This window comes from Symphalangus syndactylus, chromosome 1 (genome assembly GCF_028878055.3).
Source record: "Symphalangus syndactylus isolate Jambi chromosome 1, NHGRI_mSymSyn1-v2.1_pri, whole genome shotgun sequence".
Classification (NCBI taxonomy): domain Eukaryota; kingdom Metazoa; phylum Chordata; class Mammalia; order Primates; family Hylobatidae; genus Symphalangus; species Symphalangus syndactylus.
The window spans coordinates 49,142,024-49,156,719 of NC_072423.2; the positions used below are offsets into that span (position 1 = coordinate 49,142,024).

The window sequence follows — 14,696 nt, forward strand, 5'->3', positions numbered from 1 at the left end:
CAGTGACTCTCCCCTGAGCAGTTCCCTTCTTTTCCAGCTGCCCTTAGCTGGCCCCTTTCCCTTTCCGATGTCCAGGCTTTGCTTTCAGGGGTTGAGGGGCAAGGAGAGAAAAACAGACCTCGAGCAGGAATTTACTCTCCTAAACTCCCCTGTGATAGCAGAAAATACATGCCACTCAGCTGTAGGATCCTGGGTGCCATGCACCAGCACCACAGGATGATGTTGGAAGAGATATCTTGGACAGAGTTAATAGCCTCTGCTGATGTGTCCTAGGGGACCGAAGGAGGAGGTCTCAACCTGGTAGGGACACACACATATATGCAGTGTGGATACACGCAGGGTCCGTGCACAGACCCACGCTGCATCCACACAAGCAGGCACACACGGCCAAACCACACACACAAACTCTCCAAGTGCTTAGCAGGGACTTGCCCCCCTTATGAGGGCACTTCAAAGGCACACCAAATACACAACCACCACATGGCAAAGGCTCTATATGTGAGTTTCTGTTGAGTCCATCTACTTGGTCGATTCTTAGACCAGCATATAACACTGGATAACGTAAGCCCGGGAAACCAAGTGACGAATTAACTATACTTACACCCGATTCCAGCAAGCAAAGGCAGGAGAAGCTAAAATGAAAGGATGAAGTTCCACAGTTCTAAAAATCATACTTGCTCTTTGGTTTGGGCCCGGGATCCTCAGAGAGAGGCGTCCCGAGCGGACTCGGGGCCTGGGGCTGCGAACCTCGGGCCTCCGGGCCTCCTCCGGCGCTGGAGAGCTCCGTATTGTGCTTGTACCAAATGGGGTTGGCCTGGGTTTTCAGGCAGCTGGGGTCTCATTTCTTTAATTAAAATTGCAGACATATCCTCTAGTAACGTAATGTAATCCGAGGGCAAGAAAAGAGAAACCCTGAAACCCGAAAGTGGCCAGCCGAGGGCCGGCGAGGGTTAGGCCAGCCGCTCCGCCCCGCCGCCCCAGCGCCCCAGCTCCCCAGCTCCCCAGCTCCCCAGCTCCCCAGCCCCGCAGCCCGCGGCGGAGCGGGCGCGTTATTTTAATTTGCCAGGCTTCTGAAGCGAAGAGGCTGTCCTGAAAAAGCAAACATGAGAGAGGACGGGGTGCAGGTAAATATCATTAACGTGAAAATCTGCTACCCCAGCCAAGTTCACCACCAGTATTCACCCCCATAGGCGGGGCTGCTCGGACCCTGCTCCCGGCTCCGCGCCTGCCACTCCCTTTCCCGCGCAGCCGAGGTGCCAGCCCCAGTGGGCCTGGCGGGGAGTCCGGCGGGGTCCGGACCGGGCGGCTGGACCCCCGGTCCCCACGGCAGGAGCGACTCAGCCTCGCACCTCGGGAGCTGTAGGTGCCGAAAACGAAACCCGCGGGGGCAGCGCACGCCGCGCAAGTCTCGGTACGGCGGCAACCCAGATAGCGATTCAGGGGCTTTATTCTTTTGATGGTGATTAAAAAAAATTATTCTGTTTGAACCCGCAAAGCAGACGAGGGCAACATTCAAGCCATCCCCCGCGCTGGCTCACCGGCCACCGCGCCCAGCGCCTTCCTCCCCCTCCGGCGGGCGAGCGGACAGGGGCGCCCGACTCCTACCTTCCTCCCGCCAGCCACCGGCGGACCAGCCGCGCTCTCCGGGGCGGGGGAGGCCGCCCGGGACGGGGACCCGCACCTTCCGCCTTCGGAGGCGGGCTGGGGCGGGGGTCGGACCCCGAGTCTCTACTCCCCGTCCCTCTGCCCCCCGCGCGGCCCGACAGCTCCCAGCCCCATCCTGGCAGGTGGCTTGGGTGGCGGTAGATGCCGGGCGGGAGGAAGATGTGGGGCTGCTCTGGCAGGTTGGGGGTGCGAGGAGGAAAAAAAAACAGAGAAAGAGACACACAGAGAGACAGGGAGAGAGCGCGCGCGAGAGAGCTCTTGTCTATAGATTTATCCACATAATATATATTTATGTAGCTTTTTTTCTCTCGACATTGATGAATGCGCGCTCGGATTCCCAGGCGGACTCCCTCCAAGCCGGCTCGCTTTTCTAGTCTAAATAAATAAATAAATGAAGCCAGATGGAAGAAAAAAGCGCCCATTCCACCTCCGCCGCCGCCCCGCCCGCCATCCCTGCCTTTGCTTCGCCCGCCTGGCGCCCTAATAGAGCATAGCTTGGTGGATAAAGCCCCCCTACATACCCACACGAAAATAAAAATCACTATTTTTAAAATACAAAAAGTTGCACCTGCTGCTATTACAAAAAGAACCCCCAAAAGGCAAAGAGAGGAAGCCGGCTGCCCGGCTCCTCACGGACACCCGCTAGCCGCGGCCGCCGGGCCCGGAATCTCACCGCCTCCCGAAGAGCCATGCGCCTGGCGCTATTTATAGCCGGGGGCCGTCTCGGACTGTACCACCGCCACGGCGCGGGGCCGCCGACGGGGGAGGTGCGGTGGGGCCGGCGCCGCCCCACGCCGCCCTGCCCCCGGCCGCCGCCCGCCGTGGCGCGGGCCCCCACAGCGCGCCCATTCCCGGACCCCCGCGCCCTCCTCCGCGCGCGCACACTCGCCGCCCCCACCCCTGGTCTGGCTGGGAACTTGAACCGGTCCAGCCTGTTTAAACGGAAAGGACAGAGATCCTGTCTGTTCAATGTAAAAAAAAAAAAAAAAAAAGAAAGAAAAGAAAAAGAAAAAAAGAAAAAAAAATCAGATCAGACCAGAGAGAGAGAGAGAGAGAGGAGAGAGAGAGGGGGAGAGAGAGGGAGAGAGAGGGGAGAGAGAGAGGAGAGGGAGGGAGGGAGAGAGAGAGGGGGGAGAGCAGAGAGAGAGCGCGAGCGCGAGAGAGCGAGAGGAGAAAGAGAGAGAGCAGAGAGCGAGCGGAGAGCGAGGTGTAGAGAAACCGAGGGGGAGAGAACCCGAGTGTGTGTATGCGTGTGCGTGTGTGAGCGCGAGCGAGCGAGCGAGAGAGAGGAGCGAGAGAGTGCGAGCGAGAAAGAATAAAAGGAAAGAAGATTTTCTCTATGTATATAAAGATGGCCACGTTAGCAAACGGACAGGCTGACAACGCGAGCCTCAGTACCAACGGGCTCGGCAGCAGCCCGGGCAGTGCCGGGCACATGAACGGATTAAGCCACAGCCCGGGGAACCCGTCGACCATTCCTATGAAGGACCACGATGCCATCAAGCTGTTCATTGGGCAGATCCCCCGCAACCTGGATGAGAAGGACCTCAAGCCCCTCTTCGAGGAGTTTGGCAAAATCTACGAGCTTACGGTTCTGAAGGACAGGTTCACAGGCATGCACAAAGGTGAGTACACCTTTCCCTCCCAACTTTGCTGGGGAGCAGGAGCGGGCGGGCGGGCCGACCGGCCGGCCGGCGACTGATGAGCGGCGGACTAAGCGAGAGGAAGCCTCGGGCGGGCGCCGTGGAGGGAGGCGCTCGGGCAGCGGAGACCAGAGCTGGGGTGCGTGGGGAGCTGTTCGCTGGGGCAAGACTGGGTTTTGAGCGAGGTGCTGATAGGAACGATGCCATGGAGAGAGCAGCGGGCGCCGATGAAGAGAAACAGAGAGGGGATCGAGGAGACGGGGCTTGGATTTTTGGGTACAGCGACCTGAAAGATTGGGATGGGGAAGGCTGCACCGGTCGAGCCCAGGACGCTGAGCGGACGGACTCGCGGGCGCCTGACCGGCCGGGGACCGCGGGTGCTGTCCATCGCCGTGGTGCTGAAAATACTAAAGGAGATGGTCTCCTTATCCTTTGCTCCGGGCTAGAGTAGCAGGAGCGCAGCCGTCTAAAAGGGAGAGAGGTGACAAATTCAAAGAGATATTTTTATTTAAATGTAACAGCAAACTCTCCCTGTCGAGCTGTGTGCCTCAATAATCTGATTGTGGTGTGAGTGGTGGTGTGTGTTGGGGGTGGGGGATGGATGTTTGAAGGAACCGGTGATAAAACCTAAGGCAAGAATTAGCAAGGAACCAGCCATCCCCTGGGTGGAGTGGGGGGTCTGGCAAGCCTGGATAGTCCCCTTCCCAGGAAAGCGGGGCTTTGGGAAAAAAATATGTGTGTGCGAGATTTGCATTTTGAAAGGTGTACCCTAATTTATCCCAAACTCACCATGCAGAGAGCTTTATAGTACATTATTTCTCCCTTGAAGCGATCATTGCCAGTGAGTGCTTGGGGGAGGGGGAGACAGAATAATCAAAGAATTAAAACCCAGCAACTTTTTAGGAAAGTGGTCATGGGAATTGTCTGCAGCCTGCCTGTTTTCTCCTTGTTTTATTATCTTTAAAGCAGAGCCCCAAACGTGTTCAGTTGTAGAATGTGTGTGGGTGGCTGGTGGGTGACGAAATTAGCCCAGTGCTCCGCTTCCTAACAGTAATATATAGGATGTGCAGCGGGGATGAATCGGTGCTGGAGCTATGTGGGCAAGTTAAATGCTTTCTGAGAGAGATTGATCGCCAGGCAGGGAAGGAGCACGGGGCTAAGGAAGTTGTAGGGGATGTGTATGGATGTTCCGTTTTTAATAAACAGTAGTGTGGAGAGCCGCCGAAGATGCTGTTACCGCTGGTGGTTTTAAAGATGAAAATACACGCACACCCACCCCCACATAGAGAGCAGCCTCATCCTTGGCCACAAATGGGCTATGGACACAGCTGATCCTCCAGCACATTAGGTGCAGAGCGCGGAGCTGTCTGGCTCTCTAAGCAGCAGCGATTTTCACTATCACAACCACCCTCTTTCTCCAGCCCTCCCTTCGTTCGAATACTAAACAGAGCTCCAAACTCTTCATAGTTGGAGTCCCAGAGAGCAGTTTTTATTGGCTTTAGCGTCTTCCAGCTTGCCTGCTGAGGAGTAAATCTTAAAGTTAATGGCATGTTGAGTAACACAAAAACACAGCAGAATGGAAATATACTGGGTTTGTTGGGGTGGGGTGAGGGTGGGGGCTGTAATGGAGAGAGAAACCAACCTTTATCCAATATGGAGAAAATGTCTGTCTGTTCAAAAGAGAGATTGGAAAGGTGGAACGGGGAGGCAGGCTTCAAAATAATATTCGAAGAAAAAAAGAAAACACTTTCTTTTCCCCCCCTCCCTCTCAAGTCAACCATATCTTTGTAGTTTTTCCCCTTCCAATCAAGCTTCCTAGAAGCTAATCAAGGTTTGTATCAAACCTTTGTTATTCTGAATGTCCTTATTTTAAAAAATAGTAATAATAAAAATTTTGAAAGCATAGGTAGGGAAGTCTTCTGCCCATCTTAACGATCAGTTTTGTGGTGATTTAAGATTTTAAAGTTAAAAAAATCAGAACCCACTAGAGGCAAAAGACAGTTGTGAGGAGCTGGGCTTCATATGGCATCTGGATTAAAGCACTTTACTTGCTTCTTCATTTCAAACGAAGATAAACTTTAACAATATTCCTTGGTTTCTTTTCTACAATCCCTGATATCATCACTTTGTTTCTGATGTAATTTGGACTCTCTCATATAATAGCAAAGAAGTAGAATTTTCATCATTTGCATTAGGGAGGTAGAGAAGGTTATGATTATATATATAATATATACATAATACATATATTACATATATAATCTATATATATGTGTATATATATCTGACCAGAATTCCTAGGGCAAACAAAACTTCATTTTCTAAATAATTTCTCCCCTAAACTGTCTCAGTCAATGGCAAGCAGGCCCACTGGCTCCGGCATACTGGGTTCCTCACTGTCGCAGCTCACCCTTCAGAGCCTGAGCATATATTTTTCCCAGTGAAACTTCCTACCTCTCCATCCTTCTGATTTTTATAACTGAGGTTGAGCCACAATGTCCCTAACAGTGCTTGCAAGCTCTCAGAGAGCTGAATAAATGAGACCATTTCCGAGGTCTGGTTTATTCAGTCCTAGAAGAGTTTAAACTCCTTCTTCGGTGATGCAGCCTGATTTATTAGCTAATCCTGACAAAATAAGCCTCCGGCCACCTTAAAAAATTACTGGCTTGCCATTGGTGATTAATTACCGTTAAGTGAGAAAGCATGATGAGGCTTGAGGAATGAGGGTTGTATTTGGTTTCTAGATTTCCCCATCTTTAAATTGACAACATAAGGTTAGGGATAGAATCATGCCTTTGTTAAGCCTGGTTTCAGGGCATATTTGTGCCTCTTGCTCTCCCCTTCTTTAATTTCTAACTTCTAATGAATCATACAGGATCAAACTGAGAGACACAGGACACTGGCCTCCAGTTTGGATGTCATGTTTATGTTATTGGCAAAAAAAAAAAAAAAAGAAGGAAAAGGAAAAGAAGTAAAAACTAAATTAAACACACGAGGTTTCAGGTGGGTCTCCATTTGTTGGCCACCTGCCATTTCAGATATCTAAAGAAGGAAGGAGTTCTAAGGGTTAATGGAATACCTGCCATGCGTAGAGTGCACCTTAAAAGGCAATTACTCCAGTCAAATTGGGAGTCTGTGGAGGAGGGAGTGGGTGGGTGTTGTGGAGCAAACCCAGCCATATCAGAGAAAGGCTGTTGGGCTGGGGAGGCAGCAAAGAGCAGCTGTGGACTGGGGTGATTACCGTAAAGGTAAATTTACCCCCCAGAGGCCAGAAAGCAATTGGGGAGAGGGGTATCTGGGTGCTAGGCAGAGAGAGAAAGGAAGAAAAAAGCCCAGACTTAAAATTCAAAGAAACAACACCCAAGGAAGAAAACCGAGTTTAATGCAAACTCTCCCGACCAACTCAGAGTCTTCTTTTCTCCCCCATTAGAGCACTTTGGGAAAGATTGTTTTTCCAGGCTCCAAAGAGAAAGACATTGTACTATTGATTAAAGAGAAAAGAGATGAATTCCTCGGGTAGCAGCAGAAGTGAGCTGAGGGCCAATTTTACCCCTTTTTGTAGAATTTTTCTATCCTGGAGAAGGGAACAGGTCACCCAGTAGTCCAATTCTTCCTTTCTCTCATTTTTAATTTATTTCTCTTTTCTTCTTTCCGTTTCCTGTAGAACAAAAAGAGGCAGTGGCTGAAGACACATATATGCACACATACCCATGCTTGTTAACACTCACATACACAGTGGATCACACGTGAAGAAATCAGCAATCCATTCATAACTTTGGTCCTGTCTAGCTAGATGGGAGGCAGCAAAGACTGAGTTACTGGGAGATATAAAGACTAGTGCTCTCTGGATAGCCATATTATAATGCGTTATCTTTGAAGTTATTTAAGTCCAATTTAAGTGGTATTTAGTATAATATTTATGAATTAATGTAATCTAAACATAGGGCTGTCCCCAAAGGTTTAAACAGCCTTTACTACTGATGTGTGCTTGTTCCCAGAGCCCACGATGCATTTTAATCTAAACAGCCAAGTCCACATCATAGTCCCTCTTGTTATCCAGTCAGAACAGATCTGTGCCTGGGTAACCACTCTGCTTTGAGATTTTCTCTGCTGCATGGAGGAAAACCTACTCTACTGGCAGCCTGGGGGGCTCTCAGCCCAGGAGCCACAGCTGCAGGGATTTCAGCCCCTCGTACTTCCACACTACATCCAGAAGAAGGGTGGGGACAGAGCAATAGAATCTTCTATGGATTTAGCTCCAGAGAGTGTATCATTTTAAAATATACTCACCACCACATGCACAATCTTCTATTTCAACTATACCTGAATAGGAAATGCCTAAAGCCCCTTGATTTGGGGTTTAGCTGTGAGAAAGAAGAAGGACGGGGATATGAACATGTTTTGGTGATTTGTGACCATCTTCATAAAATTATGTCCTGTATTTGTGTTTAAGATATAATAATTCTCAGAACACTGAATTTCCACCGCTTGCCTTTACCCAAGATGGTTCGTTATTTTGTGGGGTTTTGGGTGTTTTTTTCCTGCTGTAGACAGGTGATTTAAACTGTGAGGCTTTATTTGATTTCCATTTTCAAATGAGTCTAAGAGACAGTGCAGCTGAAGTATTAGCATAGGCATGAGCTCAATTAAGATGAACTTTTTTAAAATTACTTTGAAAAATAAAAAATTAAGTTCTGTCCAGGGGAAAAGACTGGCAGAATGGCTGGGTACACACCTATAGCTTTTAAAAGAAAGATTTGCCTTGTCAGAGACAGGGAAAACTGAATAGCCATAATCAGAAGACAAGAAGAGCATTTTTTAAAAAACAAGTTTCACCAAAGAAAATGATCAATAGCAATCATTACAAACCTAAAGCATATCAAAGCAACAATCACCATTAAAACAAACTCCAAATTCCAGATGTTGATAAGTGTCCTACTTAAGAGCAAAGAAAAAATATTGGGAAATGATTAGCTTATTTAAGAGAGTGATGGTTATTTGCTGCTTATGCATAATTTCATTTGTCTTTTAAACAGACTTCCTTGGAATCAGCAAACACAGAGACAAATTAACATGCACATATGCACGTATATGTTTCCATGTGCAAGCATGACTAAGCACATCCCACACATATGGAAACCAGGGCTGGCCTAGATTTCAGTGCAATTCAACAGGGAGATGTTAACAACCTCCCTCCCATCCCCAAGCACACACAGTTTTAATGGGAATTCTAGATTGGGTTGAAACAACCCCCTTGGTATACTTTCACTCCCTTCATCACCTGCTCCAATTGGCTGGATGTTTGTGGCCTCTCAAACACAACAAAATGAAATCTTTTCTTGAATGAAATCATAGCCATAAAACAACGCAAAGGAAAACAATGACAAAACTGTCTGCCATCACTGCACCCCCTACACACTCATGTAGTAAAGTTCTGAGCTCTGTCAGGGAGCTCGTGTCCCAGGGCATTCCCACTGCCCAGTGATCTTGCCACACTCCAGCAACTTGATCATGGCCATTGTCATCACTAATAATAGCATCTTCCTCCTCATTATTACAGCATCTATATCAGGAGGGAAGAGGGGCTTCTGAGCGAGGCCTTGGAAGATATCCAAGACACCACCTTTTTGCTTGAGAAAAGAGCTGGTCTCAACTTTGCCTCTGTCCAGGGCTCACACCTTCCATGTCATCAGGAGAGAGTCAGTTTCCAAATTGACCCAGGAGGGATCTCACCTAAAGAGAATCTGGGATAAGTAGGCTCTAGAGGACAGAAATGCAACAGAGAATAAGGCCCAAGGTTGCAGGTAGAGAATAAAAAAAGTGAAAGTTGTAGGGTCAAAATGCCAGCTAGAAGCTGGGAGTGCCCGTTTACAGTGGCTGAAACCGCAGCAGCTCTTGAACTTGGAAGGGAAATCCCATGTGACATGCAGAGAGAAGAGCTAAAGGGTGTGAAAACCTATATGTCTGTGGGTGGGAGGAGGGAAGATGCTGCAGCCTGTGTGGGTGTTGGAGTGAGCATGTGTGTGTGCATACACACACACAGGGAAGAGATGACAGATGCAAGTGGCATGGAGATGATGTTAGGGACAGTTTAATCTTGCAAGGCTATATGCAGGATCAGGGAGAAGGGTGATGGAGAAAAGGAGAAAATCTGGAAAGAATGATGCTGTCCTCATCATTACATACATGATCCACCTCAGAACTCCTGGCTTGGATTTGTCAATGATCCAAGTCCCGGTGTGAAGGTGTGCTTTTTGTTTTATCTGCCTGATATCCCCATCCAGAAGTCCTGGTTTGGAGGAGGGTTCCATCCTCATTCCCCACCCATCACCCTTTTAAGGCTGGCCTGCTTCTGCTCACCCACTGACTCATTTTAGCAATGACCTTCCATCTGGAATCTGAGTGGCCAGCCGCAGCTAATTCCCTTCACCCATTGCATTTCCCACCTTACTCACTGCCCCTTGGTATTCCAGGCTACTTTCCTTTTATAGTGTTCACACACACACACACACAGACACACACATACACACACACACACGACCTGACAGCTCAGTCAAGTCAGGCCCTCCAAGCAGAATACTGCATTTTACCTAAATCCAAGCAGGGCGTGGCAGGGAGCCGGTTGCCCTCCTTTTGGGCTCTCTATAACAAGAGCAGAAAATCCACTCCTTTCACCTCTTCTTTTCCTGCAGGCCTTTAGATACACAGCCTCTCCAAGAATCGCAGAAAGCATCCAGTCCTACCTAAACAGCCTAGGGGAATAGAACAGAGCCCCCCCACCGCCTCCCCGCCGCCCGCAATTTCACTGAAGCCCTTTCATCATCCTTCTTCTCCTTTTCTTTCTTCCCTGACATTTAAGATATCCACCCAAACCCCAAAGTGGGGCCTGAAGAAGGAGATAAGTGTTCCATTCGGCAACATAAGAGAAGTTAAAGGTACCCGGACAGAAAAAAAAAAAAAAAACTGTTACAAGGGTAGTAAAAGCTGCAGAGGAATTTCCGGTGTTGATGTACTTGCCCTAACAGCTTCCTCCATCTCCACCCATCAAGTTGCCCATAGCCCTAGGTGGGTATAAAGCCCAAGCCACAGCCCTACCCACAGGAACCAAGAAGGAAGCCAGGTAGGAAGCCCAAGGTGATTGCCTTGATTTTTGAGTCCTCAAAAGTAGAAGGGGAATTAGTGGGGCATGGCAGTGCAAGCCTGTAGTCCCAGCTACTCAGGAGGCTGAGGCAGTAGGATCGCTTGAGCCTGGGTGGTGGAGGTTGCAGTGAGTGGAGATTGCACCACTGCACTCCAGCCTGAGCAACAGAGTGAGACCCGGTCTCAAAAAAAAAAAAAAAAAAAAAAAAAAAAAAAGAGTAAAAGGGGATGTTTTCAGGACCATCCATTTACAGGGTTTCTCCCCTTCTACTTGTTCCACATTTGGTTTCTCTTATCCTTCCTTGTATCTCTTCTCTAGCATGAGCTGATTGAGGATTTCAAACAGAGTGATTCCCCGCAGCTCAGCTCAGGAACAAATCCTATGTGGCCATCTGCAAGATGGAAATAAATGGGTGCCCTCATGGAGACAGACATAGTCTTGCTTCTGTGGGGACAGAGCAGCCAAAAATATTGATCAAACTCAGGAAAAAAATTGATAATGAATTGGCCTCCTACAAGAGCTTAATTGACAGAGACTTCCGAAGGCTGGCTCTGGACAACGCATAAACTGACCGCGATGTTACTTTATTGCAATGCACTCTGCTTTAATTAATTATCACCTTTGTTAAGAGTGGCTACAGATCAAAGGTTTCTAGATAGTTAACACATCTTTTGAACAAAGCACCGATGTATTAGGCTATTCCACAGCTGGCCAGCAAGGCAAGCTAGCTTCCCATTTTCTTCCCTCTTAGCTGTTGGCTTCCTCCTCTTTGTTAAAGACAAACAATCCTTTCTGCACAGCCACTGTGTCCAAGGACCGGGATTGTGAGAACTGTTGTCCACCAAGGGCAGGGTGCTGCAGTTCAGCAGCTGTTCCTAAAATTACACAACTTGGTTCACCCTTGAATCGATCTGACTGAAATGGGGAGTATCAGCAGAAGAAAAAGGAGTTTATAGAAACACAAACGGGGGGTGTGTGTGCATGCACATATGCACGTGCACAAGCGACTGTGTGCACATCCACATAAATATTATGGGATCAATACATTTCACATCCGCTGCCCACACCTCTTAACTTCTCCCTCCCATCTCTTGAGCACCTGTGCTACTATCGTATTTCACACTGAGAAATGCTCGCAGCTGAAGCATGCATAGATGATGCTGTATTGAACCAAGTCATTGTTTGGATTCAGTTGTGGAGTCTTGGTGCCCACTGAAGGATGGTCCTCGCCTGGGGTACATAGTGCCTAAAGAAGCCACTTCTTAAGATGTGACAGGAACCTCACTCTCTAGAGTCCCCAAAACCTACAAACTGACAGGTGACTTACTTGAAAGCAACCCTTGGAGTCATTCTAGGCAGATTTGAATGCCATACATGGCTGTTTGTTCATTATTCTAATTTAATGATGTAGTCACACCTAATTAATCCATGTCTGGTTTATTCATACACTATGTCTGAGGATCCAAAGGATCTCTCCAGCTAGCCAGTTTCCCTTTACAGGGACAAGCAAGGGGGCATCCCTGACAAGTGAGACTGTCTGAGTTCAAACAGGATGGGATCACTGTAGACCGAGCTGATAGAGGCTACTGACCCTGACACCACCTTCCATGCAGGTAGGCATGACAGCAGCCACAGAGATGCACAGCAATGAGGTCTGTGTGACCATGCATGAACACACACAAGCACAAAAAGCATGCCTTCTACTATAAACCTACACAAACCCATTCCCCTCTAAAAGTTAAAGGGCCACATCTCACCATGTAATCAATCAGGCCTGCTGGCATGCCAGGCTTTCACATGATTGGAAGTTTGGGGCAGAAGATTGAGAGCTCGAGCTCAGTAAACTTCCCCTCTCTGGTCTTTAGAAAGTAGAGCTGAATTAACTGTTGCCACTGCACAGATAAAGAGACTGAGGCTGAGAGTAGCGTATGCCCAAAGTCAAGCCTGCAGCATGGTCTTCAGCGCACCTCCCAGTGGCTGGTTCTGGCCAGACTGCTCCCAGTGAGTGGTGTCTCTTGCCTGGCAGGTAAATTGAGAGAATGAGGCATCAACCTAATAATATCCTTATAAAGCCAAGCCTCCCTGCGCAAGTCCTCAGAGACAAGAGGCATCTAAAGATCAAACGCTACATCACAGTGTATTTGTAGGAACTCTGATTCTGCTACCTCCCTATAATGCTGTAATTGACTATTTGATCAGCTCTAAAAGGGACGGTGTTCAAAACAGACTCACACACACACACTCATACACACACTCACATGCACACTTACATACACGTGAACACGCTCGCACACACACACACACACACACACATACATTCACCACACAAGCATATGCGCACACATTCTTTTGCATACCATATGTCACAGTACCCACACCAGTTCATGCAACGAAGGTCAGTTTTCACAGGAGATGCTTGAAGGTGAGTGAAAAGCATACACCTAAGATTGTATGTGCCCTTCCAGTAATGGGCTTATCAATACCTCTTAAAGCAATGTGACAGCCAGCCCAGAGTGATTCAGTTGTGTGGACAAAGGTCAGCATATAGATATCCATTATTAATAATATCAATATCTTGGTTGACCAATATAACCAGAAACTGTATCATGTCGCTGTTGATGGGTGAGGCTGGGAGGACTCCACAGCAATGGCCGGAAATTATGCCCATGTAAAATTAATCATATTGACTGGTTCTAAGAATAGACAGCGAGGCGAAGATCTTGGGAGAGCTTGTCATGGTAGGAAAGGGGGTCCTTGTTCCCAGAGGCTTTATGGTTTTGAACTCCTGCAAGGAGACCAGGAAAACAGAGGCGTCCCTGAGTGACCGGTGAGAACACTCTCCCTCATCCGGCCTTTGCTTTTCAACAGGGTGGGTTGGAGGAGAGGTGTACTCTGAACAGGAAAAGAAGGAAATAGGATCCCCTAACCATTATGCATCCAGCATATCCATATCTTTCTGTCAAATCAATACTTGGCTTGGCTTGGTCTCACCGGATGAGGCACAAAAAGCATGCTTGCCCCCGCTGTGTGAAGAGGTCTCTCTCCAAAGGGGTGGCATAAGCCTGAAGCCACATCCCATTCCGGGGGTGGGATATACTGGCTCCAGGAGATGCCAGTGTGCACTCTGCAGCCTGGGTATCCCGGGAGGAAAGGAAAGGCCCCCAGTCATATCAATCACTGTGATTAAATTCTTGGGATCAGCAAAGCCAGGGACTCAGGGTGCTGCCCTGTCAGCATTGCTGGTAGGGTGGGAATATCCTGGACTTCAGAAAGCCATTTCTCACTGAGGCTTACTTTCAGCCCCAGTGAGTGAGAAGGAAAGCCTTTGCATCCTTCCAAGGGAAGGCTTGGAATTCTCTTGAGGCAGTCCTGGACCCCTCACTCTCTTGCTTATAAGAACCCTGTCTCAGGACGTCTCTGGCCCTTCTTGGCAGCCATAGATAACACCTGGAAGGATGTCCTGGGGAAGAAGTGAAAAGGAGCGAACCCCTGTGTCTGGGCGCTCCTCAGAATGGAAAGAGGACAGTCAGGAAGTGTCTCTGGTGACAGCCAAAGGCCCAACTGGCTTTTTGATCATTCTCTGCTTCCAGAGTCGTCAAGGCAACTGAAAGGGAGCCTGACTTAGAGTCCAGGCCCCATGGTGGGCGTGATGATGAATAAGAAAGGGGCTGCTAAGATGGGGGGCGGCGGATGCCTTTGATTGTAAAGGAGGGCAAGTAAATGGGGCCTGTCGCTGGGATGGGCGATGGAGCTGCTTGAGGTACAGTGCTCTCCTTCTCATAAGAAACAGCTCAGGCCCAGTTGACCAGCCATATCCCACCCTCCTTTGATTTGCTCTCCCACTCACCCGGGGTCATCAAGAGACAAGAAGGTCCTCTGGCCTCTGCACAGTCAGGGTCCCACCCAGGTGCTCACACCCAGCCTGCGGGACAAAAAGCCCTGCAGGTCACTTCCGCTCCCTCCCCAGTGCACACAACCCAGCCTTCCTTGCAGAGCCCCAGCCCCCGAGGCTGCCCCAGACGGTTCCCAGGCCCCCTGACTGGCTCCCATCCCTGCCCAGGCTGGGCACAGCCTCAGAGGGTATATGAGGAGTGTGGGTTCTGGCATCAGCATTCAGTCCTCTGCCCAAAGTGCCCTCTCCCCTCCTCGGCCACAAGGCCTGGCTCTAGGTAGCTGTAGGGAGAACAGCAGAGAGCCCAGAAGCTAGACCACTTCTTTACACCTTTTTCATACCTGGGGAGGAAGCCCCT

At 49.0% G+C, this 14,696-nt stretch overlaps 1 protein-coding gene across 50 annotated transcripts in view; it reads left to right on the forward strand.

The window, feature by feature from the left end:
- The first annotated feature begins 2,483 nt into the window (after nucleotides 1-2,483).
- The window catches only part of CELF4 (CUGBP Elav-like family member 4), a 323,827-nt gene continuing 311,614 nt past the window's right edge, over nucleotides 2,484-14,696 (forward strand). For 16 of the 50 annotated variants that reach the window (XM_055233960.2, XM_055233976.2, XM_063640283.1 and 13 more), the window contains exon 1: nucleotides 2,492-3,290. In XM_055233960.2, coding sequence (XP_055089935.1) covers nucleotides 3,005-3,290 — 286 coding nt within the window. In that variant the 5' untranslated portion in view covers nucleotides 2,492-3,004. Of the gene's footprint in view, nucleotides 3,291-14,696 lie in introns of all 50 variants that reach the window. The other 34 variants (XM_063640292.1, XM_063640321.1, XM_063640332.1 and 31 more) reach the window with 10 other exon arrangements.